This window comes from Chamaea fasciata, unplaced genomic scaffold, assembly GCF_029207755.1.
Source record: "Chamaea fasciata isolate MVZ Bird 193981 ecotype frontalis unplaced genomic scaffold, bChaFas1.0.hap1 SCAF_10, whole genome shotgun sequence".
In the NCBI taxonomy this organism is placed as follows: domain Eukaryota; kingdom Metazoa; phylum Chordata; class Aves; order Passeriformes; family Sylviidae; genus Chamaea; species Chamaea fasciata.
Genome location: NW_027094095.1, coordinates 8,765,791 through 8,791,761, shown reverse-complemented (window position 1 = coordinate 8,791,761; position 25,971 = coordinate 8,765,791). Strand labels below are relative to the sequence as shown.

The 25,971-nt window shown below is 48.4% G+C and overlaps 1 protein-coding gene across 3 annotated transcripts in view; it reads right to left on the bottom strand.

Annotated features, from left to right (window-relative positions):
• Nucleotides 1-3,073: 3,073 nt before the first annotated feature.
• The window catches only part of COLGALT2 (collagen beta(1-O)galactosyltransferase 2), a 47,287-nt gene continuing 24,389 nt past the window's right edge, over nt 3,074-25,971 (bottom strand). For all 3 annotated transcript variants that reach the window (XM_066192220.1, XM_066192221.1, XM_066192222.1), the window contains exons 2-12: nt 20,188-20,298; nt 18,443-18,560; nt 17,182-17,316; nt 14,449-14,653; nt 10,053-10,172; nt 9,514-9,590; nt 7,991-8,097; nt 6,720-6,852; nt 5,759-5,886; nt 5,054-5,260; nt 3,074-4,668 (exon numbers count right to left, since the gene is read on the bottom strand). In XM_066192220.1, coding sequence (XP_066048317.1) covers nt 4,392-4,668; nt 5,054-5,260; nt 5,759-5,886; nt 6,720-6,852; nt 7,991-8,097; nt 9,514-9,590; nt 10,053-10,172; nt 14,449-14,653; nt 17,182-17,316; nt 18,443-18,560; nt 20,188-20,201 — 1,521 coding nt within the window. In that variant the 5' untranslated portion in view covers nt 20,202-20,298 and the 3' untranslated portion in view covers nt 3,074-4,391. The remainder of the gene's footprint in view (nt 4,669-5,053; nt 5,261-5,758; nt 5,887-6,719; nt 6,853-7,990; nt 8,098-9,513; nt 9,591-10,052; nt 10,173-14,448; nt 14,654-17,181; nt 17,317-18,442; nt 18,561-20,187; nt 20,299-25,971) is intronic.

Here is a 25,971-nt window from a genome sequence, read left to right as displayed (position 1 = left end):
CCAGTGCCTCAGCCATGCACACAGCCTGTGGAGAGATAGGGATATTGTGTGCTGTTTCTTGAGGTTTCAGCTTAAAGATTTCTGTAAATGGGTAATTTAGATTGCACACCAATTTTATGTCATCATGAAATCATTCTCCCTCGAGTCACTGAACGACTTCTGAGGCTAGATAATACAAAGGAAGAGCTTTTGAGTGCTCCCCATTGTCTTAGTCCTGGTGTGTTTCCTCCTGCTCTCCTATTCATTACCTTGTTGCGTTTTTCCCTCCCTGCACACAGTACCAACATTCAGATAAACAGTTTACACACTACAGCCCCTTCTACCATTTCACAGATCACTTCAGCACCAGGGGAGGCACCGAAAGCTGCCAAAAGTCTCACACTCAGTCCCTGAACTACAGCTGCCCTGGCCACTGAGCCTCTCATGTTGCACTAAGGAAGACAAAACAAAGAGTACCTGAATCTGATTTTTAAACTACCTCACGCCATTTCCTTCAGGATCAATACAATCCATTGGTGAACCTGGACTTTCACATGCCATATTGAGAGCACAACAGCACTTTTCCATCCTTAACCCAAAGCAGAGACCAAGCAGGTGGGTTCCAAGCAATCTTACTGCAGTTAATCATTTTTAGGGCCTGCCACCACAGCCTGCCTTGTGGAGAAGCTGCCAGAAGGCTGGTTCAAAGCTGGTGCTCCTACTCAGCTTTGAAACCCATAAATGTTGTGACAAGCAGAATTATAAAATAAAGGCCTCATAAAATCAGGCCAGCTCTATTAAATCAATCATCTCTTCTAAGTGTAGTTAGGCAATTTGCAAGTTCCCATGTGAAAACCGTCTTGAACAGTTTGTTAACACAACCACCTGTTCCTGAGTTGGAAAAGAAATGCATCTGTGTGAACAATGAGATCTGTTCCATGAGAACCCATAAAGGAAAAATGTAAACAGCCTGAATCTTAGCGCATACACACAAATTGCCTTCTGACCAAAAAATGGAGTAGTAAGAAGACTACCAGCCAATAGATGTTGCACACGAGGTCTGTGAAAACTCTATAAAATAAGTGATGTTAATAAAGAATTGGCTTTTCCCACATGAAGGAAATGGAGTCTTGGTTAATTACTACAATACATGAGTCAAAAAAAATACCAAGGTGTGTCAGGGACCCAGTCGTGTCTAAGGCACTGCCATATTTGGCCCATGGCTGTACACATCGATAAGATAATGAAGAACACTTTACTGGTGGAACCTGACCCTTGAAAGAGAAAACAATGTATTGGTCAATCGACAGGGAGTTAACCTGTGAGAGATGCAGAATGGAGCTGTTGTTAGCGTGGAGGTGGTATCATGAACCATTGTGGGCCTCATCTCACACACTGGTCACACATGCTGTAACTGGAAAAATTCCACTCCAGAGGAGGAGATCCAAGGCCTGGTTCTGGGGTGGAGGTGGTGAGGAGGACAAGATGCACACCACTTTGATCCAGGGCATACCCTGAAGGTGCACAGCCTGCCTGCCCCTCCTGCCTGAGCACCATGCTCCATCTCCTTGTGCTCAGCAGCTTTTCATGAATTCAGGGATCAGTGTGTGTTATTTCCTACGGCAACTAATAAATTTGCTTTGCAATCACAATAGTTTCTCAAAGTTTTTTGTGCACAAGCATCCTCCTGAACCTGTAACAAAAGTAAGTACATGGAAAGGAGAAAAATACCAGGAAAAATCCAGAGGTGTTTTAAGTGGCTCCTATTTTTTCAAAACACATTTAGTTCTGGGAGAGCAAAGCTTGAGCAGCAGCAGCCAAGGAACTGAAAATACAGATAGGGAACAGCACTTGTCACATGGGTAGAACCATTGGCATCACCCAGGTCTTGCCTATATCAATAAATTGAGAATTGTGAATGTATAAACACACACACACAAGGTAAAGGACCAGTCAGCAAGACTGAGTCCTTGTCTGCTTTGAAATGGACACAGGTATTTAATTCCTATATCCTTCATTTGTTCCCCTCCCCTGAAACCACCATCAAGCCCCCACTGCCACTCGCTTCCCGAGTCAGCTAAAAGGAAAGACATTCACAAAACCCCCAAGCTAAAAACCCCAGCCCTGTTGTAAAGCTGTTTTTCACAAACTGCTGCTGCTCGGCTTAAGGAAATCAGAGTTAAAGCAAACTCAGGTTCCCTGAGCACCCTAACCAGCTCCACTTCTCAGCAGTTCTGTCCCAGGCTGACATATCCCCACATGCACGTGTCCCTGCCTTGGCTGCAGGGGCTGGCAACGAGGCCAAGGAGCCCAGAAGCTGCAGTTCAAGGCTGTGCAAGTCATGCACAGACCTTTTCCATCTTTCATTATTTGAACAAAGTTAAAAAACCAAAACAGGGACAACTCAAATACCTTGCATTTTTTAAAATCTGTGCTCCATTTGCTGGTGAGGAACACCCCGTGCTGACACAGGGAAATGATGCATCAGCCCACAGGGAGAGGAAAGGAAGGAGAAGCTGCTCGTAGGGCCTGAGGTGGGTCTGTCATGGAACAAAAAGCATGAGGGTGGAAGAGATGTGGCTCTCGTATGCACAGTGACACCTGACAGTGCTGGGTGCTCACCTGGACACAGAGCCCTGCTCCTGCAGGAGCTTCTCACCAACACCTCTGGGACTTCCAACGTCCTTCACACAGGCCATGTGCGCTCACGAGGCGAGAGACCTGTGGAGGAAGCAACAGGGATTGTGAGGAAGGAATGACCCAGGCTGTGTGTGGCTCCCTGGTGCAACCTCCATGCTCACCAGGTCGTGTGGGCACCTGCTCCTGCATGGACTTGGTTTCCAGGTGGGAACTGCAGAATGGGCACTTTTGTACAGCCAGGGACTCCATGGGAGAGGGACACAGCCAAGGATCCCTTGAGCTGGACTTCATTAACCTCCAGTTAACATTCAGGGTCAGGCTGGAGGGGGCTTGGAGCAACCTGATCTAGTGAAAGGTGTCCCTGCCCATGCCAGGGGGTTGGACTTTAGAGGTGCCTTCCACAACCCAAACCATTCCAGGACTCTCCCACACAATGAAGAACACACACAGCTGCTCATCTTGCACCAGGTTCTATGTATTATCAGACCGGCTGACAGGTAATAACATGTCTTCTGCAGCAGAAAGCACAACATGGATCAGTAATTATTCAAAACAAACAAAAATTAAAACCAAAACCCCAGCCACACACACTCAATGCACAGATCTGCCAGCAGGTGAGTCCCCAGATGGCAATTCCAGGAGGGAATCCTCCCACTGCCCAGAAGCTCAGGGTCTGTGCCAGTACAGTCCATGATCACCTGGCCTCTGAGAAAGGTTTTTTTTAAAAAAATAAACACCATGTCCTGCTGGCATGTGAGCCAACAGCAAAAACATCAGAACTCATCCAAAACATAGAAAAGTTTGCTCCTCACATGAAAAAATATCCAGGCAAGTCGCCTTTCCGTCCTGTAACACACAATTCAATCGCACTGTTGAAAGAGTAACATTACTGTAGGTTCTTTTGGTTTTATAAGGAGAGTTTGTAACCTAACTTCTTACATTTTAAGTTCCCAAAACTCCTGCACTTGCTTTTATGGCCTAAATAAACAGGCCTGCCAATAAGTCCTGGGGTTTTGTTTTCCTGAAGGACTAGGTTGAGTCGGGGGGTGAAGCAGGATGCGACATGGACCAACTCCGCCTGCATTCCCTTCAGGCAGTGCAGAGACAAATAAATCCAGCCACCTCCACGTGCATGGCTTCCATGACTTCCAAGACATCCATCTGGATCCAGAGGCCTGTTTAGATGGGATGCAGCAAGATTAAAAATGAGCTGATGGGAAGCCAGCACTGGTTTTGTACAGGAGTGTGACGGGGAGAAGACACAACAGAGGAGCACTGCTCTCCTGCATTGAACAATTTGGGGAAACATCTTGGTTCTGACAGGGATCCCTTTGGAAAACAAACCCAAATCCCCCAGATGCTCAGCAAACAGGGTGGTGAAAGCCTACAGACCTACAAGGAGTAACAGTGAGGAAGCAGCCCAGGTACAGCCATCCCGAAAGGCATTGACTTTTGTACACCTCTATATATTAATCTTTATAAATACAGTGTTCTACACGAGGAACTGTGGAACAACGTAATTCCAGGCTGGTTTCTTCTAACAAAAGCTTCCCAGGGCTTTTGCTTGGATCTGGAACTCTTGTTCTTCTTCCTCCTTGGTGTCCCACCCTGTCCTTGGCGGCCTGGGCAGGTGTCTGGTCCAACCTCACACACGGCCCTTGGGGAGTGGTGGGAAGGAGACCACATGAAGAGCTGCTCTACAACTTTCAAGGGTGAAAAGCTAAAGTGTGAGGCAGGTTCAGCTGTCAACAGAGTCCCGGGGAGGTGGGCAGTCATAGCTCATCCCTGGGTGATGGCGTGTCAAGGGATGGCTGGGAGGGCAGGGCGTCTTTGTTCTGGGCGTCGCTGTGGATCTTGCCCTGCTGCCGGGACTTCCAGGAGTGTGTTCTGTCCCAGTCCGTTGACACGGTCTCGTTGTCCCAGATGGTGGAGGTCTCCGTGTCGCTGAGGTAGCCCGGCTGCCCCGTGTAGTGCGTGGGGTAGACAAGGAGGGGTTCTGCTGAAAAGGCTTTCAAGTCTCTGGACTCGTAGTACTCCATGTACTTTGTGCTACGGAGGAGAGAAACACCATCAGCAAGAGAGGAACCTTCACTGGTGCCAAGCTTGTCCCTGGGAGACATGGCCAATCCAGGGAGCGGAGTGGTCTGGGAGCGGGGGTAGGTGCTGGGGTACAGCCGGAACCACGTCCTTACAACCACACACACCTGTACAACCAAAGCCTGCTCCCAGAGACAGACAAGTGCCTCAGACAACCAGCCCACAAACCCTGCCCTAGGCAGGCACGATTCCCCTCTGTCACCCCCTTTGACCTGTGCCAGGAGGACAAAACCAAGCACCACAAGGAGTCCCCACCAACCAGGCTACCAGCAAGATCTGGCTTAAGATCAGTCAGCAACACCCCGCCTGTGTCCCCCCGAGCCGCAGAGGGACTTACACAGGGTGCTTGTTGTACATGATGGGCAGGAATTCATCCACGGGCAGCATCTTGCTGAAGGGCTCAGCCCCGATGAGCTTCTGAGCGCCGTGGAAGGAGATGGCATAGCCCAGGGTCCAGTAGGAGTAATCAGCTTCCACCAGGTTCCGGACATTGGGAACGGCTCTCTCGGGCTCCTGCACCTGCATCCTTTTCCGGCCAATGTAGCTTCAGGGATGAGAAGATCAAGGAGATCAGAACCAAAGTGAATCCACAGCAATTAAGACAAGACCATTCGTGTCAGCCAGGCCAGGGCAAAGGGTCAATCCCAGAAGCAATCCCTGACCCAGCTGACACGTTTCTATCCTGCACCACTACCAGACATCTGAGTCTTAACCCAGTGGGTGGGACAGCTGTGAAAGGCTTCCTAAGGGAGCTAAGATGGCACAGTCTGAGGCTCAGGACTGAGCTGTGCTGGTTCCTCTGTCAGCTTCTCCAACACAGCTGAGGTCAAACAGCATTGTCCACCATAGGCAGGGATGGTGCCCCGGGGGCCTCCCGGCAGCAGCCGCCCCAGAGGGCGGATCTGTCATGATGGGAAGAGCCACCAAGACAACTGTGCCACCATCCCCTGCACTGCAGCATCAACCTGCACCTCTGCCACGCCTCAGCAGTGCTGCCAACCTCCCCACATGCCCAGGACCTCCCAGAGGAGCAGGAACTTACATCAGCTCCCAGTCTAACTGGGCTTGCTCGATGTCGTCCATCAGCTTTATCAGCTTCCTCTTGAATTGGTGCTCGAAGCGCACATCGTCCTCAATGACCAGTGTCTTCTCCAGGCCCCTGCTCACCACCTGAAACACCAGGGCTCAAACATGAGCACAGCGGTCCCCATGAGTGCCCTGCTGTCACTGGGGCCACCCTGACCTGGCACTGCCTCCCAGACCATGCAGGCAGGGAAACCACTCTGTGACACATACATGATATGCCAAGACACTGGAACTTGCTCCTTTTCAAATGCAGAATAAGGGGAAAAAAAAACAGGAATGTTTCTTTAACCCCATTTGCTTTTCAAAACCTTCCTGCCTTTCTGCTAAGCAAGCTTGCCCAAAGCAGGATACTGGATATAAAAACGGTCATGAAAATGTTCTGATAAAAATCACTTTGAGCTGAGAGCAAATGAATTACAGAATCCCCAAATGGTTTGGGTTGGAAATGACATTAAAGCCCAGACAGGTCTACCCCCGTGCCATGGGCAGGGACATCTTCCACTAGCCCAAGCAGCATCCAACCTGGCCTTGAACACTTCCAGGTATGGGGCGGCCACAGCTTCTCTGGGCACCCTGTGCCAGGGCCTCACCACCCTCACAGCGAAGAACTTCTTCCCAATATCCCATCTAACCCTGCCCTCTGGCAGTGGGAAGCCATTCTGCCTTGTCCTGTCCCCCCATCTCCTGTCCCAAGTACCACTCTACCTCTCTTGGAGCCCCTTTAGGTACTGGAAACAAAAAGGGGAGATGTGAAAGGTGAACACTGCATTCAAGAAAACCCCTACAATCCAAGGAAATCAGTTCTATCCCACACTTCCAGAAAGCTGGGCTGGATCCAATGCTCTGCACCAGGACTGGCTGTGCACCAGGACACAGAACCTTCCTTCAGGACCTCCAAGGCACCCCAAAATCCTCACCTCCTTCCAGATGTAATAATGGCTCAGGAAGCAGCCAATCTCTCCTCTGGTTAGGGGCCTGGAGGAATACGGGTCCCGGTATCCTGGCAGCATTTCAATGCTGAGAGCTTTGAGCTGACTCGTGTTCAGTGCTCTGGGAAACAGAGAATATTGATCACCATTGCAAAAAGATAAGTCAATTCAAGCCAGACACAGGCATGGCATGGGGAATGCTGCTGATGTTCAGGGAAAAGCCACACCTTGAGAAATTCCTCCACTTGTTTTGCTCAAAAACACAGAGGAAAATGAACTTCTTGATTTACATCTCTAAATCAAGCTGATAAATTGTATCCTTAACTCTGCCAAAGACTTCTCACAGGACCATCAATTGTCTTTAACCCTGCCAAAAACTTCCCCTGGGACCATCCACTTGCCAGGTGCTTGGCTTTGATTAATTTTCTGAGGCCCTGATAGGATCCCAAGTCTCCAAGACCACTAGATGGTACGTGGGCTCCTGTCTCCTTCAGGCCTTTTTGCAACTCACAGACTCAAAATTTCTGCCTTGATTTCTCATTATAAAAAGGTCTTAACATACCTTAGAACCACAGAATCATTAAGATTGGAAAAGCCCTCGAGTATCCTTGAATCCAAGCATTAATCCAGCAATTCTCCCTGGGATGGGGCCTCCACCACTGCCCTGTCAGTGCCTAACCACCCTTTGCATGAAGAAAATTTTCCCAGTTGTCCGGCCTGAACATTCCTTGGCACAGCTTGAGGCTTTTTCCTCTTGTCCTCTCCCTTGTTCCCTGGGAGCAGAGCCTGGTCCCTCCCTGGATGCACCCTCCTGTCAGGGAGTTGTGCAGAGTCAGAAGGTCCCCCCCTGAGCCTCCTTTTCTCCAGGCTGAGCTCTCCCAGCTGCTCCTCAACCGACTTATGCTCCAGGCCTTAGAGCAAGCTTGGAAAGGGCTGTGTCAGGGTTAATCCTGTTGCACTGGGATGGAAAATATCCCCAGGAGTTACCTGCTCCATTCACAGAAACCTGTGATTTTAACCCAATTTTGACTCTAGTCTGAACCCCAGTGCCCTGGTTCTCTCACAGAGACTGACTAATTGCAAAGGAGGAAAGAAATAGAGCAGAATTTCCCCAAACAGATGGTCAGGGAGATCCAACGGGTGTTCAGCTCCTCCACAGCCAACCCTGCTGGAAGTAGGTCAGTACATCCAAGGAGATGCTGTGAAGCAGTAAAGCACATCCCACTCTGAAAACATCCTCAAGCACAACCAAAACTCACTTTCCATCCACAGCCTCCACTACCTTCACTGCAATCTCCTGCTCAGAGAGCGTCCGCAGCATCCGATCCCGCCGGTCCTTGCGACGCTTCAGGTTGATCATGAAAATCTGGGAGAAGAGAAAGACATCAGGACATCAGACTCCCAGCTAGGAGGGAGGGAGAAGGGAGAAGGAAAGTCTTGATCCACCCCTCTCCAGCAATCCCACTGGAAAAACAGGTCTTGTGAAAACACCACACGTGTGTTCGCTCCAGGTTGTCTAGAATTTGTCAAAAAGCTGAAGTTGGTTTTGAGTTGAAAGTGTAGAGGCTTTTTCTCTAACAACTACTTTTTATGGATGTTCATGGAGGAAACCTGGTCTTTGAGGATGAAGAAAAGTGAGGGGAGACCAGTTAGAGCCAAATCTATAATTTCCAAAGATACAGGATATTTATGTTTATATCAAACAGAGTAACATGACCATCTGCAGCATCAATCCTAGAGGAACACTGATCCACAACACTGCCCTGCCTGGATTTAGGATTATCAGCAGGGGTACCATCCAAGTACAAGGCCATGGTAAAGAAAGGATTCTTGTGATTACTTCAGGCACTGAAAATCCACTGTGATCCCTGCCAGAGCAGAGAGCTAAGGCTGAGAACAGAGATGTCTGGGCAGGACTCCATCCAAAGCCTCGAGGAGGCTGGTGGAGGGCACAGGACTGAAGCCCTCATTGCAGGTAACCCTCAGGGGGCTCAGGGGTGTTTTTCAGTCCCAGGCAGGCTGGCACAAACACAGCCTTGTAGCCCACAGAGCAAATCCTCATCCCAGTAAGAAGCGGAACGAATTTCAGCTCAGTACAAATGAAAGAATAATAAACTGGATAAACAAAGCACAGCCACAAAGGACAACATGGAAAAAAACCTGGACTGGCTGTGCCTTAAACACAGATGCTCCAAGACACACAGCTGAATTGGGTTCAGCTTCAGGAGCCTGACAAACAGATGGAGCAGTGCACACCCAGAAGACAAAGACTCCCCTGATGCCCTCAACTCCCTCAGTCCCAGAGGTACCCTGGCAGCTGCACACACAGGGGCTGCTGGCTCTGGGAATAACACAGACACCAGGCAATCAAAGCCTGGCACGTCCCTCTCCAGCCTTCTCCCACGCACGGTCTGCATCCCTGGGGGTACCCAAGGTGGGCCAGAACTCAGCTGTAAGCCAGGATCCCCCACCTGCTCTCAGCTCTCCAGTGTCTCTCTCAGGTGAGAGAAATCCTTCCCTCCTGCCACTGGAAAGCTGGAGAGCTTTACCAAAGGCCCAGTTTCTATCCCAGACGGAATGGAGGCCAAGCTGCTCTGCAGAGCCAGATGCAGCACAAACAGCACAGGATCAGGGGAGTTAACCTGCTTTTCAGCCTCACTTCTGCCTTCCTTTCCTGGCTGGATTAAAACAGAACCATGGCATGGTTTAAGTCAGAAAGGACATTAAGGATCAGGTGATGAGTGAGAAGACAAGGCAATAAACAGCAGAACAGGCTCCTTACTTCATCAAACCCCATCTTGTCAGGGTGCTTCGGAGGGACAGAGATGTACTGAGAGGGCTCCACGGGAGGGCGATCGACTGAAAGAGAGGAGAGAGCCCAGACGTCACCCTGGTGCACACCCTGCAGTGGACAGAACCTGTCTCAAGGTGTCTCCCTCGCAGGCTCCCGGGAGTCGGCATGAGGAGCCGCTGCAGGATGGGAACAGCAGGAAGCATCACATGGCAAAGCCAGAGCCAGCAGCCATGTGCCAGACAGACATCAGGAAGAAAACAGGGACACGCAGCACCCTTTCCACATGAAAGATGCATTTGATCTGGCGAAGTTGAGGGATTTTGGGATGGGGTTGACCTGACCATGAAGCAATTACATCCCTAGGCAGAAAAGTGGTGGAAAATTTCAGAAAACTGCATTTCAAAACAATATTAGAGCGGACAGATCAGGATGCAGACTTTCAAGAGAATGAGAGTTGGGCTGCTGGCAGGAGAGCTCTGTAGGCATTAACCTGGGGGGTCCATCATGGCAAGGGCACAGCAACTCACTCATGGCCTCGATCAGGGTGTGCACAAAATTCTCAGCTTCCTCCTGCAGCGACTGCTGCGGCTTCAGGGGCATGGGAAGGAACCCGTAGTGCTCACGGTTGCAGACGAACATCTGTACTCCTGGGGATCACAGAAAAGCAGAAACTATGATCAGGCCTGCTACCAGGGCATTTCACTCCTCTTTGGCTACATAGCCACAAACACACTTGTGCCAGGACCTCAGTCCCAAAAAGTTCTGCTTCGTAAGCAAACAATTTAAAATCATTCCAGTTCCACTTTCTGTTTTGCCTGGCTGGCAGCAAGTGGCCTCTCTCACAAAACCAATCCCTACTGGCTGCCTAACTAACCCTTCAACGGACTGGGCTGACAGGACAAGGAAGAATGGCTTCCCATTGAAACAGAGTGGGTTTAGATGGGATACTGGGAAGAAATTGTTCCCTGTCAGGGTGGTGAGGCTCTGCAAAGGGTGCCCAGAGAAGTTGTGGCTGCCCCTGGATCCCTGGCAGTGTCCAAGGCCAGGTTGAAGGGGGCTTAGAGCAACCTGGGACAGTGGAAGGTGTCCCTAAAACGAGATGATCTTTAAGGCCCCTTCTAATCCAACCCATTCTATTCTTTATCACTGCGTCCATTTGCTTTGGCTAGGAAATAAAGGTGATACATTTCCACCTGTGCTGGCAAAGGACTGAGGAATACATAGGACAACAACCTTTGGAACACCAAGTCACCACCAAACACAGTCCTTTCCCCTCCAGAACTAATTTCTACTGCGCTCTGAAGATTAAAGGAAAATCCCAGAGCGAGACACCAGTGAGGAGAACAGATGTGATAATGTTAACATCCTCCTACTCAAAAGCTTTTGCAACTGCTTGTTGAAGGTGGGAAACAGAGAGAAGGTGCAAAGCCTGTCCTTGGAGCAGATGCACTTTCAGGGCACAGACTCACCCAGTGGGAACATCCCCGCATCAGCAGAACGCTTTTCCCTCTGGGATGACAAGGATTTGCTCACCACTGGCTGTAACTCTGCCGTTCACATCAGGCAACACGCTCAAAAGCCACATCCAGAAAAGCCAAGGGAGGCACTTCCGTTGTTTTACATGGAGTCCTGGTAAGGTTCTTTATTAACTAACCCAAATCAAAGCTGCTAGAACCCAAGCAACCCGCCAAAAACTGCTTTTGTCTTCCTTTATTTTATCTTTTTTTTTTTTTTTTTTTTTTTTTTTTTAAATGAAACAAGCTTAACCAGCCCCCTCCCTCGAGGAAATAAATGAAAAGCAGACACTACCTGGTGTGCTGATGCTTTCATCTATTAGTGCCCCTAATCCACAGTATTTTTAGCAGAGCGGAACTGTTGGCACTAATGACTCCAGTGTTTCTCTCATTTTAAGTCCTACAAGTAAATTGCTTGCTATGCTACTTGCCAAAACACATTCAGCTGTCAGCTGCAATTTAGGTAAACGGCAGAATAAAAAACTACTGCCTGCTGACATTAATGGCTTTGGCACTGATCTAATCAACTAATCTTATCTGGCTCACTGATCTCCGCTCTTATCTTCCGCTGCCCTGAACATACTTAATCTGCACAGATTCACACCAGTGTTCCTGGTTCTCCTGGGGATAAAAGGTACTTGAAAATGGTAAAGCTCCCGTAAAGTGGGGAGGGGGACTCACTCTCCAGCTCTGTTTTTATTATAAAGTTAAATGATTGTTATGAGGGATAGAAAAACTACAGGTATTTGTATTATTCTTCTTAATGGGCTTTAAAGGCAGTATCCAGGATATACAGTCATGTCTTAAAACGACAGATATAGTTAAGGAACCAAAATTGCTCCCACTTCCCTGTGACCAACCCTTCCTCGGGCTGGCTCAAGGGCTTCAGACAACCAGGCTGAAATGCAGCTCAGGAGATCATGGAATAGTTTGGGTTGGAAGGGACCATAAAGCTCATCTCCTTCCACCCCTGCCATGGGCAGGGACACTCCCACTAGCCCAGCTTGCTCCAAGCCCTGTCCATCCTGGCCTTGGACACTTCCAGGGATCCAGGGGCAACCACAGCTTGTCTGGGCACCCTGTGCCAGGGCCTCCCTACCCTCACAGGGAACAATTCATCCCAAATATTCCATCTAACCCTGTCCTCTGGCAGTGGGAAGTCATTCCCCCCATCCTGTCCATCCCCTGTCCCAAGTTCTTCTCCAGCTCTCTCGGAGCTCCTTTAGGTACTGAAAGGGACTCTAAGGTCTCACCTGAGCCTCCTTTACTCCAGCTCACCTGGCTGGCTAGAAGCTCTCCTGTGAGTGCTGGCAACAACACACCCACTCTGAGTTTTGTTCAGATTCAGGACTCCCATGTCCTGAATCTGAACAAAAACAGGCCACGTCCTCCCTCAGAGGTGGGACCACCTCTTTGGAACATCACAGACAGCTGCTTCCAACAGCAGATTCCCTGTTGGAAATTGATGGTTTGATCTGAGGTTTTAAGCACAGCACTTGGCCTGGACAAAAGCCAATATAATTTCTGACTCCAGCGAAAGTAAGTGAAATTACTCCAAAAAGAAGTTTACTTCGAAGCTCACACATTTTTCACATTTCTGAACTTGAATGTCATCCTTTTATCCTGGGTGACAAAACTCAGCCCAGGACACAAATCAACAATCTGAGCAGATCAGCAGGGCACACAGCTTTAATGTCATGGGGTCAGTCCTGGAAAAAGCTAGTATTCTAGGACAGAAGGAAAAAATGATGGGTTTGAATCCCTGAGGTATTTCTGAAGCAGCTGGAGCTAACACACTGCAGTTACCACGTGGTTGGAGGCTGCACTTCTGGGAGAGCTGTTGGAGGGGAGAAGTGGAGGAGTAGATTTTAAGCAGCCTGCTTTGCTCTCCAAACTTAAACCTCAACTCTCCTCTGGAGCCAAGAGGAGTGGCACTTGGGGACATGGCTCAGTCATGGACTTGGCAGTGCTGGGGAAACACTGGACTGAATGGCCTTGGGGGGTCTTGACTCTGATTCTGCACTGATGTCCTGACTCTGAAAGTCAGGACCCTGAAAGCTGCTCTGCAATTCATTCTGCCTCCCAAGGGTTCCAGTTTCAGCTCTTGCTGCCTCTCCTCCATCATTCATCTCAGCAGACACTCCTCATCCTCTCGCAGCTGATTTTGAGAACGCCCTGCTCAGTCTGCCAAGACAACAACGTCATTTTTGCTGCTGTCAAGACCTGCCAATCAGATCCACCACTAAAAGGGAAACTACAGGCAGCTGGTGGCTGCTGTGCTGGTCTGGGAGCAGTGGGAAGGGAGGCTCAGCCTGCAGAACAACAACAACAGTAACAGCAACAACCACCACCCCCCTCCTTCCCTTGGCCTTCTCCCTGCCTGCCTGTTTCCAAGAGCAGCCCTTCCTGCTCTCCTTAATTTTACATCTTTTACAGAGGACAAGGAGCACCAACTGCACTTCATTCAGAGGATCCATGAACTTTTCCTTGATAATTCACCCCAGCAAGTCACCAACCCCCTCACAATCTCTGAACAGAAGGCACTTACGGCTGCTGCTGAGGTTTCACCAATCCCTTTTTCTTTATAATGCCCCAAACTTTTCCCTTTTCAACACAGCAGGCAAAGAACAACACAGAGGGCCATTACAGTCCTGGGAGCCTCCTTCAGCTCTGACACTGCTACACACAGGTCTGCCAGCCTGGACTCTGCTGGAGACAGAACACTCACAAGAGCCGCTCTCCAGAAATAAACGGGACTAAACATCCTCACCACAAGGATGAACAGCATCAGTGTAAGATACTTAAGAGACAGTGACGTCTCAGCGACACCTGGAGCTCTCTTAAAACATCAACAGCCAGAGATTTCCTCTCCCTGGAAGTGTCCAAGGCCAGGCTGGACAGGGCTTGGAGCAACCTGGTCTAGTGGAAGGTATCTGTGTCCATGGCAGGGTGTGAAATGAGTTTTAAGATCCCTCCTAACCTGAACTGTTCTAGGATTCTATGGTTTAAGAAGAGTCTCTTGTGCTCACCCCCTTCCTCATGGATCTTTTGGAAGTGGTAACTTTAGATACCTCACCCACAGACCACCTTCCACTCTCCCAGCACCCACCTGTGTCCACCTGCTGTGACACAAACCAAGGCTGGAGTCACACGTTTTGTCTCTGAAATATTCCCCCATCCCAAGAACAGCCCTCACATCCTTTGAAACTAGCAGCAATCCAAAACTGCCTTTCCAGTCACTTGCTACTGGTTATCCCTGACTGGATCCCAGAGAGGAAAGGGAACAGGGTCTGAACTCCACATGGAAATCCACCCAGGACTTTTTGGCTGTGAACCTTCAGTGGAGGCTCTAGGAGTGATCTGTGTGTCACTAGGAGTGACCCCTCCCCAGCAGAGGCCCTGGACACACCTGCCTGGCGACTGGAGAAGGCAAAGACCATGATATCATCAAAACTCCAGGTGTAGTCCTGGTGTGGGGGGTAGAACGTCAGCTTGGCGGAGGCCTCCTTCCTCAGGTCAATGAGGAACGTGGAATGCACCATGGGGACAGCAAAACAGCCCATCCTCTTCCATTCCCGAATCAAGGGATACTCCAAGGTCCTCTTGTAATAGCCCTGAAACCACAAAGAGGGGGCTGCTGTTACCAGACACTCCTGTTTCAAAGCTGTTCCTTAGCAAAAGCTCATGCCCTGGGTTCTCCAGCAGAGGTTCACCAGGGCTCTCAGCTTTTTCCATGTTTCCCATTTGAAAATGGCTCAGTCAAGTATTTAGAAACAGTCTTCATCCCAAAAGTTAAAGATTGACCTTCTTCCTACTTTTTAGGAGCTCATGGAGAGCCCAACCTTTCCACTGTGAAATTCCCCTGCAATGGAGCTTCAAACCTATATTCTCCAGGTTCTTCAAAACCCTTTTTGCACTTAGATTCTCCAGCCCGATCCTGGAAGCTGCTGAGCATCCACAACATCCTCCACAAAATAACAGGCACAAAGTCCATCTAGTATCTCAGAGAGTAGGATCTGCAAATTAATTCAATCCACGACTTTAGAAAAAATCATTTGTTGCCACTGCAGTGAAGGCAACATCTCAGTCTCCATGAGCTGTGTAAGAATCCCTGCTTCCTCCCTCCTGGGGCAAGCAGGTTTGATACTCACTCCTGACTCTGTCCAGGGGGGCACTTCAGTCAGCTTCTGGGTAATTCCCTGTACCCAGGAGCTCTGCCAGCCTTCCAGCACTCTGGGTACAACACCCAGAGCGTGTGCCTCATGTGGAAATAAATACACTGAATTCCTCCAGGAAGAAAACCCTAGAGCATTAAATTGACATCTGGATGCTAGAATCCAGAGCAGATTCTGGGCTCTACAGAAACAATGAGTCACTAAAAGAAGTTAAAGCTCCCTTTATGTACTATTTTCCATGAGCATTCAGGCACTGGCAGAACTGCTCTGCCCTGGGCTATGTGGGGCCACGGCGTGGTGCACGTGCCTGATTATGGATCTGCCATCTCCCTCTGCCTTTCAGACACACTGTGACCATACTGTGAGGATGGGATATCCCAAACACAGCCATCCCCACTGCCGCAGCAAGGAGCAGGTGGGAAGAGATGTGACTGGCACTCCCACCAAAGGGAGGGTCAACACATCCACCCTCTAACAGACACCTGAGAACGCCCACCAGTGAAGATGCTGGACACTCATCTTTCCACCTCCAGTGGCTCACTCCTGGTTTTTGGGGCTGTTCCCTGCTCATAAATCACGTGTAGGCAAGGAGGGCTCCAACTCCCCCGTGCTGCTGCCTCTCCCAGGGTTTGATCCGTGACAGATACATGTCAGCCTGTCTGGAGCTGGGCTTGGCTCACCGTGGCTGTGTTTCAGGATGTGCTCCAGCTGTTATTCCCCCAAGTCCCCTGGGGGGGCAAGGCTGAGCACATGAAGCCCTGGGACCACATGCAGAAACAAGAGAAAAGGAAAAATAAAGGGAGAACTTTCCTGTTCATTCTAGCAGGATTTTTTTTTTTTTTTTTTAACCAAGTTTTGCAAGATGCCTTTGCTGGTTTTCCTCTCCCCTTTTCTCAGATAGTGCTGGTAATGGTGGAAACTTCCTGCTGGAGAGGTGGGGCTGGGGCTGGTGCACATGAGCAGAGATCCACTTCAGCCTGTGAAGCAGGGCTGATGTACCCCACTGGAAAACCTGGCTGACTCAGGACTTAGCCTTACAAACCTAAAGCACAATCAATCCCTTTGCTATGAAGTTTGTATCTCCATTTTCAAACAAAGTAAACAAACCCAAGTGAAACAAGTAAACACACCTCCTCACACCCCCTTTCTTATCTCTATATTTACTTCCCAAGAATTTGCAAAGTTCAGGACTTTTTCCTGTTAGTTTTTATTCAATTACTTAGTCTGAACTGTGGAACTCCTTGCCAGAAGATGGTGTGGGTGCCAAAAATAGATTCAGACAGGGATTTATGTAGAATAAAAAAAAATCACAGCTTTTAAGACAAATATATTCCTCAACAACCCAAAGGGGGTTGCCAGAGGAAAGAAAAGTACTTTGGGGAAGTAACACTCACTTTTCTGCCCTATCCCTATACTATTCCCTAAACATCTGCAGATGAACCTGTACTCTGACCCAATGCAGTTGTTCTGTGGATCAGAAGTAACATGAAAAGGCAACACTGAAAAGGCAACATGAAACTCTAATTTTTAGGCTCAGCACCAGTACCTGTTACATGCATATTTCAGCACACACACTCCCTACAAGGCAAAGGATGTTGCCCCACTTCAAAAAATCTTGTTCATAGATGAGAAAGATAACAGACACAATGGAGATCCGTGGAAAGAAAAGCAAATTCCTCTTGGATTAACATCACTATACAAAAAAATCTGGCCTAAAATTATGCACCAAAGGCTTTAAGGCCATTAAAAAAACATGGAACCACCTTAAAAAAAATCTGATCTGTTTATCAGTGTTTTTTGTGTCGTTAGTGGGATCACACCACATGTTAACACCACCTCAGAGCTACAGCAGCAGATGGGAAAGCCCACAGAACAGGAAGGATGCCTGCTGCTGCAGAGACAGGGGCAGGAGCCCCCTGAGGACACCCCTCACACAGCCCCCCTGCCCCCCTCACGAGGTCACCTGCCTGGGGAGTGATGCCACACCAGAAGTTGGAGTACAGGGAGCGGGACTCGAGCATCGGTGCCACCAGTGTCTTGTTCTCTGCTATCAGCAGCTTCAGGGTCTGGGGATTGGTCAGTAAATTATCTGCATCAATAAACTAGAGAAAGAAGAGGAAAAAAAAATGTTAACAGATGAAAGAATACGATTGCCCTGATGCTTTCCTAGGAATGAGACAGCCAGAGGCACATGACCAGCCCTGGTGTGGCCACAGGTCCAGGGGAGTGTCTGTCCCCTGTGCTGCCACTGCTAGGGCACCTCTGGCTCCTCACGACCCTTGACAGGCTGGAGCAGATCCACGGAAGGGAACGGAGCTGGGGAAGGGTCTGGAGCACCTGACAGGAGGGCACAGCCAGGGGGGGTTGGGCTCTGCACCATGGGAAGTTTAGATTGGATACTAGGAAAAATTCCTTCTGAAAGAATGGCCAGGCATTGAACCAGGTAGCCCAGGGCAGGGGTGGGGTCACCATCCCTGCAAGTGTTTGAAGAATGTGTGCATCTGACACTTGGGAATGTGGCTTAATGGTCAACACGGCCGGTCAACAACTGGACTCGGAGATCTCAGGCCTTTTCCAACCTTCACAATTTTATGATTCCATGAGGTCAGCAACAAAACACCCTAAAAGCAGTGAGCTAGTAGGTTTGACTCCATAGGGCACAGGGCTTTTCCAGGGAAACCTGGGGGCAAGCTGCTCCTGGGCACAGCAATGAGATGGGCAGAGAGCTTCCCTGACTCCACACAACCTCATGCCAGCACAGGGACCAGGGAGCTGCCAGGGAAAATAACACCACTGAAAATTGAGAATGAGTTAATTCTGTGAAGAGCATCACAAACAACTCCTCCACTGCCCTCTCACCTCAACCTTGCTTGGAGGCTTTGGGAACACTCCCTTCGCAGTGACCAAAGGCAGCATCTTCCCACAGCTGCTCTGCAACTATTTCCCTTACATTTCACCAGGCGGGGGTTCAATCTGGGGGACCCCTGCAGGCACCTCCCACCACCAGGACTATATTCAATCCTGATGCCTATGGAGTAAGCTCTGAGCTTAGCCAAGGACTCACCTCCCTCACTTCAAAGTCTACGGCTCACCAGACAAAGAAATGACCCAAGACATCTCAATTTGTCTTTAGATGGAGAGAAAACTTTTTGACAGCCCCCAGTATCCAAGTGAGCCCCTGGAAAGCTTTTGCCTGAGGCCAGGTAATTACTCAAACTTCAAGCTTACCAGGATATAGTCTGACCACTTCTCCCGGGCTGTGCGCAGAGCAGCCTGTCGCAGCTTCATCACGTGAGTGAATCGGGAGCTTGGCCAGTGCTTTGGCCCAATTTCTTCTGGGTAAGACCTAGGAAAGAAAAAAAAGTGACTGTAATCTATGTCTGGGCTTTATTACACCAGGGAAAGAGGAAAGAGGAAAGAAGAGGAAAAGAAGAAAGAAGAAAGAAGAAAGAAGAAAGAAGAAAGAAGAAAGAAGAAAGAAGAAAGAAGAAAGAAGAAAGAAGAAAGAAGAAAGAAGAAAGAAGAAAGAAGAAAGAAGAAAGAAGAAAGAAGAAAGAAGAAAGAAGAAAGAAGAAAGAAGAAAGAAGAAAGAAGAAAGAAGAAAGAAGAAAGAAGAAAGAAGAGGAAAAAAAAAAGAGAGAAAAAAAGAGCTCAGTTGCTGCCTTCATTATGAAAGCAAAACAGCATTAGAATCACCTCAGGCAACCCAGGAGAGGTTTTGAGGGAGAATAATTCCAAGTTCTGTGTTGGCATGAGCACAGAAGGCACCAGAGAACAAGCAGTGCCAGAGTTTACTGACAACCCAGTAAAGCAGCACCATCCAACGCAGGAGCAGCTGTGGCAGCTCCAAATTGACCTGCAGCTCAGTGACCCCGCCTGACCCCAGGTACAAATCCATCTGCCCTCTGCAAGGCTGCAAATCCAGCCCCCCTCAGCCCAGCAGAACCAGTAGAGCTGGGATGTGAAGATGAAGGCAGCCTGGCCTCCCTGGGCTCTGGGCATTATTAGAACTGTTAACACATCCCAAGAACAGCTCTTAAATCTCCCAACAGCCGGCCCCACAGGCCCCAGCATGGCAGCAAAGTCACATGCATGGCTCTGCCTTCAGGATCAGCTCCAAAAGCGATGGCTTTTTAACAAAGATGGAAGGGAGCTCAGGGGCAGATCCCAGTGAGGAATAAAAATCCAGGACTTTGAAACAGTGCCAGCCTAAGTCAGGGAAGGAGCTAAGAATTTCAAAAGCTTTTTGCGGAACTTAAGCAAAGTTTGGCAGGAGGAAGAAAAGTCAAATGAAAGGATTAAAAATGTCCATAAAACCAGCACTCCCTGGGGGTTTCCACCACAAACTCCCCATCACTGCAGTGAGGAGCTCGAATATAAAAGCAAGCCTAAAGGAAGGGGAAACTGATGTAATTTTCCTTGACGGAGGAAACTGAAAACAGAACAAACCCAGGAACAGCTGACCTTAAAAAATAAATAAAAATTAAAGTAATAAAAACCCAACACGCCGTATTTCAAAGCAATGGTCCTGCAAGGCATAACATGTGGAATTAAATCTAGTTCTCTAGCTCAGCACTTACCGAATATTTCATATCTCAGAGCTGTCATAGATACTATGGAGTGGGCTATAATTTCTCTGCTTCCTTGCAAATAAAGAATGATAATTTTAATTCCCTGTAGCTCGTGATGTAATTTGTTTACCTAGCAAAGAGAGCAGCTACAGATGCTAAATAACTATATGGAAAATATTTTCTTCCACAAAATTCTGTATGAGGTGCTTCACTGAAGTCAGAGACCTTTCTACAGAGACCTTATCTCACCTTTTTCCCTCAGAACACAATTTTAATGGGGCAGAGTCCAGAAAGCAAATAATCTACATTTTAACACTCGGACATTTAGCGTAACTCCTGGTTTGGAAAGAGAAAACCTCGGGAATTTGAGTTGTACCGCCAAGAGCCCTTGCAGGTACTCACGGGGGTTCCTCCATGGGCCTCCACTCCACATCGTGGTACAGGTGCTGCACATTCTTCAGCCACTCCCTAAGGATTGCTGTGGTGTTGTCAATGTTGTGGTCAGTGGCTGCCCTGGCAAAGCAAGAGAAAAGGAAGCACGTTAGCACCAGGTCTGTGACTTTGCCTGAATCCCTGCTTTACCATGGAGTGCTCTGTGCAGTCCAGCCACCAGAAGAAACAAGACATGCAGCCGAGGTTTAACCCCAGCTGGCAACTGAGTCCCACCACTGTGGAAAGGGGAAGGGAACAAAGCCTGTGAGTTGGCATAAGAACCATTTAATAACTGAAACAAATGACTGTAAAATGTGCCATTAGTGGAGGGAAGGGACACAGCGCTTGCTGAAGAATGGCTTTTTTCTGTCAGGGTTCAGCTGAACAGACTGGAACAGGAGGCACAGATTCACATGCCTGGAATGATGGAAATGTTCCCACAGGGGCATTCCCTGCAGGGATGCAATCCCATGGAAATGCTCCCACAGGGGCCACACACTGCTCTCTGCCTGGGATGCTCAAGCCTTCAGGTCACAGGACGAGTGAGCCAAGTCCCATCCCAGCTGCTCCTCCCCAGCTGCCTTCCCTGGGACCAGGGCTTTGCACACCCAGCATGGGGCTGTGTCAGATCCCACCACAAACTCCTGTCACTGAAAGGGCTGCTCATTTTTCCTAGCTGGAATGGGCAGGAAGGCATAGTCCTGTGGCAGTGCACAGCTCAGCAAGCTCCACTGGGAATTTATAATCCCTTCATGTTCCTCTGGGAGTATAAATAGTCCCACAAGGTCTGCTGTAGACAGGAAAGACTGGAAACACATCATTGACGGGAGGTTGCTGGAAGCTCCCCTCAACTGCTACACATTCCTTGTTTCATCCTCCAGCTTCGGAGAACCAAAGGCGCTTCTCAGAATATCCTCCACCTTACTAAAAGCCAGAGCTCCCTGTACCCAGGGGAGGACATGCAGAAAGGAGCCACATCCCGAATCCTATAGCTACTGCAAAGCTATTTCAGGAAAATACCTCCACTCCAAGTAACCATATGACCCTAGAGATGAAAACCAGGACGTGAACCCTTTTCAGTTTGTGCAGCAGGAACATACCATTCCCATGGGGTCTAGCCTGCTTTAAAGTAAAAAAGAACCCAGAACTTGAATTTTCAGTTTATTTATAATGAGAACACCACAATCACTTATGCCCAGGAGGCTTATTTGTTGAATATTTATTCATGTCTGCTGAAACAATAAATAGTTCAGCAACTGTAAGAGGCTGGTTCCTGTGTCATTAACTGCTCTCCTGTGACAGAGCAAGGCTGGCCTTAGTCATGGCTTCAGGGTTTGCTTCTGACCAAGACCCTGGCTCATGCTGCACTGTACATCTAGTTTGCAATGATGTTCAAACTGGACTAAAACAGTCACAGTGCTGACTTGGTGTAAGTCCAACTTGCTCCATGTGTTTTACGGATGAAGCTCATCCCCTGGAGCCCATTTTCACACACTTCCTTGGGCTCCCACACCCACCAAAGCATGCCACAGGTCGCACTCTGCTTTCCTCCCACGTTCCAGCTGCACAGTCAGTGAACAGCTCCAGAATTCCTAAAATAACAGAGAACTGGGGAAATAGCTTCATGTTCACGGTCATCACTGGAGCTGCAGTGGCACCACAAAGGAGGTACTGGGGCCACATTGCAATTGGGCATCACACAAACGAGGCTGAGATGACGGTGGTGACCCTGGGGAATGTCGCAGCTCATCCCACAGCATCCTCTTTTCCAGGTCCACACAAGCCTTAAGGACCATGGAGACCCTTTAAAGCAAGCACACAGCTCTCACAGAGTCAGGTCCATGTGCCTCTTTCCCTGAGCAAGCCTCATCCCGTTCTTTCTAACCTCATCCCAGTCCTCCTAACCTCACAGAGTATCAGTGGGGACATATGAAGGGATTTGCTGCGGTCCGGGCAGGGAAAGGGGAAGCTTCAGCTGAATACATGTCAAACTAATCTCAGTTTTATGTTGGCTACTCCCATCTCAGCCAGGAGATCCTTCTCCATTCAACTTTGTGCACACACAAGCCCAAAATGTTTTAGATGGGGAGCTGTTTGCAAGGCTGTGCAATAGAAACCCAGAGCTCTCAGATGAAACACCAATTTCCGTGACACGAAAACGTAGAGTCACTCAACCTCAGAGAGAAGGATTACCATGATGGAAAGCTGTTTCCTCAGTTGCTCAGAGTTGCTTCATGAAACCCAAACCTCTGACTAGCAGAAGACTCCTTGAAGTTGAATGACAGCAACTAGCAGAGTTAGAGGAAGACCTTTGCCTCCCTAAGCACAAGGGGGCTGAAGGATACTCTTCCCATCACACCTGGAGCACTCCATCCTGCTCCTGGTAGGGCAGCAGGCCCTTGGCAAAATTCAGCCTGGATGACACCATCAGCCAACATCCTCCAGCCAGAAGCAAGATGTGTGAATGTAAGCTGAAGGGATCTCTAGAGCTACCCACAAGGAATCTTCTGGAAGAAAACGGCATTTTCCAACCCAAATCATCCCATGATTCTATGGCTTTACTGCCCAGGCTGTCATGATGATACATGGAAGGTAAATTCACATCCCAACAGACCTCTCAAAGACATGAATCAGCCAAGGCTCTGGCACAAAGGAGGGACAGCTCTCTCCAGGACTATCCACCCAGCAGCATTTCTAAGCCCAAAAGTCCTCAAAGGCAATAAAGTCTGTTCCACCCTGGATGAAACATGCCCTATGACTAGCAGTTTGGCAAACCTTTGTTCTTCCAGCTTTGAGCTCAAAAAACCCAACAAAAAAAACCCCCAGAAAACCCAAAAAAAATCCAAAAAAACCCCACCCCAAACCAAACCAACCCCCCAAAAAACGCAAACAACCCAAGCCATTACATAAGCAATCATCACTTTGTTATAAATGGGTAAGGTGATGATTGTTATAAACTGGGTAATGTTACAAATGGGTAAGGTGATGGTTGGCTCTGGATGGCGAAGAAGAGTTGACTGACAGCCTTTGGGAGGGGCCAGGCTTGCCTGATGCAACCCCCAGGGGTATAAAAGCAGCATTTTGTAGATGAGCTCGTGGCAGACAGTCACACTCCAGTGCTGCACTTTTTGCTTATCCAGTCCTTTGTTGTATTTGTTAAGGTTTAATAAACCCTCAAAAATTTTAAAGTTTCTCACAACTATTAGTTACAGAATAATTAATTTAAGATCAAACAGCATCAGCACTGGCCGATTTTGTAGCATCTGAACCAGTCCATCTTTCCCCCTCCAGAAAAAAATAGCAGCTCTGGTGTTTGCAATAGCACTGTGTGGAAAAACAGGCACATACTTTTTTTTTTTTTTCTTTCTTTCCTGAGATGACAACCCCTGCACAAGAAAAACAAGCTAATTAAAATGTGAGCAGGACTTTTCACTGGGAACAAGAGCTCCTCAAGCCTTGAGAGGCACATCAGGACACTCCACGTTATAAACACTTCTCCTGTAGCACTCTGCAGCATTTCAAGAAGCCAAGTACACAGCTAAGACTTCAGTTTGGTCATGAGAACACGTCATACCATACACCTCTGCCCACCAGCCTGTTCTGGAAAAGTGTTTTACTCCATCCTCTTATCCTTACTGGTCCATGAGCTGCACTTGACAGGACAAAGAGAGTGGATCACTGTAACCCAGCTCCACTCAGCTCACCAGGAGCATGGCTTGTCCACACGGCCCTTAGACTAAGGCAGTGCCTGGATTTTTGGGGGTATTTTCTGAAAGCAAGTTGCTGAGCACAGCACCATTATCTGTGTGAGAGTCTGTCAGCAACAGTGCTGACGTGGCATCAGGCTCAAATCCTGTTTTTTGAGTGGATCAGCAACACCATTTTCAAGAGCTGATTGAGAACATCTAGGATTTAATTAAAGAAAAAAGTCCCCTACAAGATTTACAACCTAAGGCCTGTGCAACACAACCAGGAAAAAATGGAGGAAAAAAAAAATCGAATTCTTCCCACTCTTTTCAGAAAAAGTTTAAGAAATAGACAAGAACATACCTCCAGATGGACACCTCTATTCCAGCAACATGGCAGCTTTTTCCACTCAGATTTACACCCATTTCCAATAAACAGAAGTTCAAGTTTTGAAAAGTTTGAGTGAGAATGTTCGTATAGGGGCTTATGTCCACAGAACTACAACCACTTCAATATTTACTTTGGCTTTAACCAGGACTTGTACCATGGACACAAGCCCTCATTGTTCATGCTCAGCAGAATACCCCCTCCCAAAAAAACTCACGGATCGTGCACAGTGGAAAATCAAAGCACGTCGTTAAGTACCTCCTGTTTAAATTAAGTAATGTGAGCAGCAGCATATGTGGAAAACAGCTCCTTTCACAAACTGCTCATATTTTTAGCTTGATAATGTCTCCTCAAATTATGTTTGCAAGGGGGAGTTAATTTAGGCTTTGATGGTTGTTCTCTTTTCCTCCCCAAAAAGGGAATTAAAAATAACAATTCCCCTTTTTCACTTCTTCACACTCTGGCCTGTTCTCCCAAGCTATTTAGTTCATTCACCTCAGGCACTGGGTCAGATGAGAAAATTTTCACCTTCACCATCTGTATAGGAAAAATACTAGAGGACAAAATGCACCCTGTGTGCTGCTGGCTTGTCAAGAGTATGGGGTCATGCTGTGACACAAGTTGAGGCAAACTCCACAGCCAGGGCCCTGCAGTAATTTTCCTACTGAATTTAACATTTACCACCTTCTCCCTTCAGCAAACAGGGCGGGAGGGACAGCTTCGAACAAGGGTCGGTGCTTTGCTTTCAAGCAGAGCTGAGCTGAGTCAGGACTGGAGGCAGCCAGGTTTCTAAAAAGCTGTAAGGAGGTTCCTTTCCCTTTCTGTCAGTGTTTTGAAGACTGCTGGGCTTGAGGAGGGTATTGGAGTCACCCTTTATGGCTGTAAAAGCCAAATCTGGACACCCAGGTTCGAGTGGGCCCTTTCCATCACTATACTGAGAATGTGAAAGGATGACAGTAGTCAGGAGGCTGCTGATGCTGGGGTTGCATTGGAAATGGTTCACAGGAAGAGGATGCACTTGGCTTTCCAGGGCTCCTGCTGCTTCCACACACCGCAGAACTAAGTTGTGAATGCAATCGAATTCCAGGAAGCCCCAGGGATATCCATTTGAACTGTCTCCCTTGGTTCCACTCTGCCTGCAGCCAGGGACTCAATACACCCACGAGGCTTCCTATGGGATGTGGTCCAATACTGAGCTCCACTGAAGCAAGAGCCATAGGTTGACCACTGTGCCCTAAACCCACAGGGTCTCCTCCAAAGCAAAGCCCAAAGTCAATGGAAAGCCTATTAGTAGATCATTCCTAACAACTGTAACACAGAAACTGGTTACAAAAGCACCAGTACCTCCCCTTGGCCACTTTACTGAGAGCTGAGCAGCAATAAAACATTCAGAGAGAGGTTACAGCTCACACCAAAGTGATGGAGGAAGCACGTTTCTGTGTGCTCTGTTCCAGAACTTGTGCTAACAGAGGTGCTCAAACATTCTAGGACAAAGCTCAGCCCTCAGACCAGACTCAGCATCTTCCTGAGCACCTTCTGAGCTGAGCCAGCAGCAAAACAGGCACTGCACGGTGGGTTCCCTCAGTGCTCTGGGGAGACACCAGGGATTTCCGACCCCAGAGCACTGGAAGAAACCACATCACTTCATCCAGCCCCAGTCACTATTAATAATTTACTCCA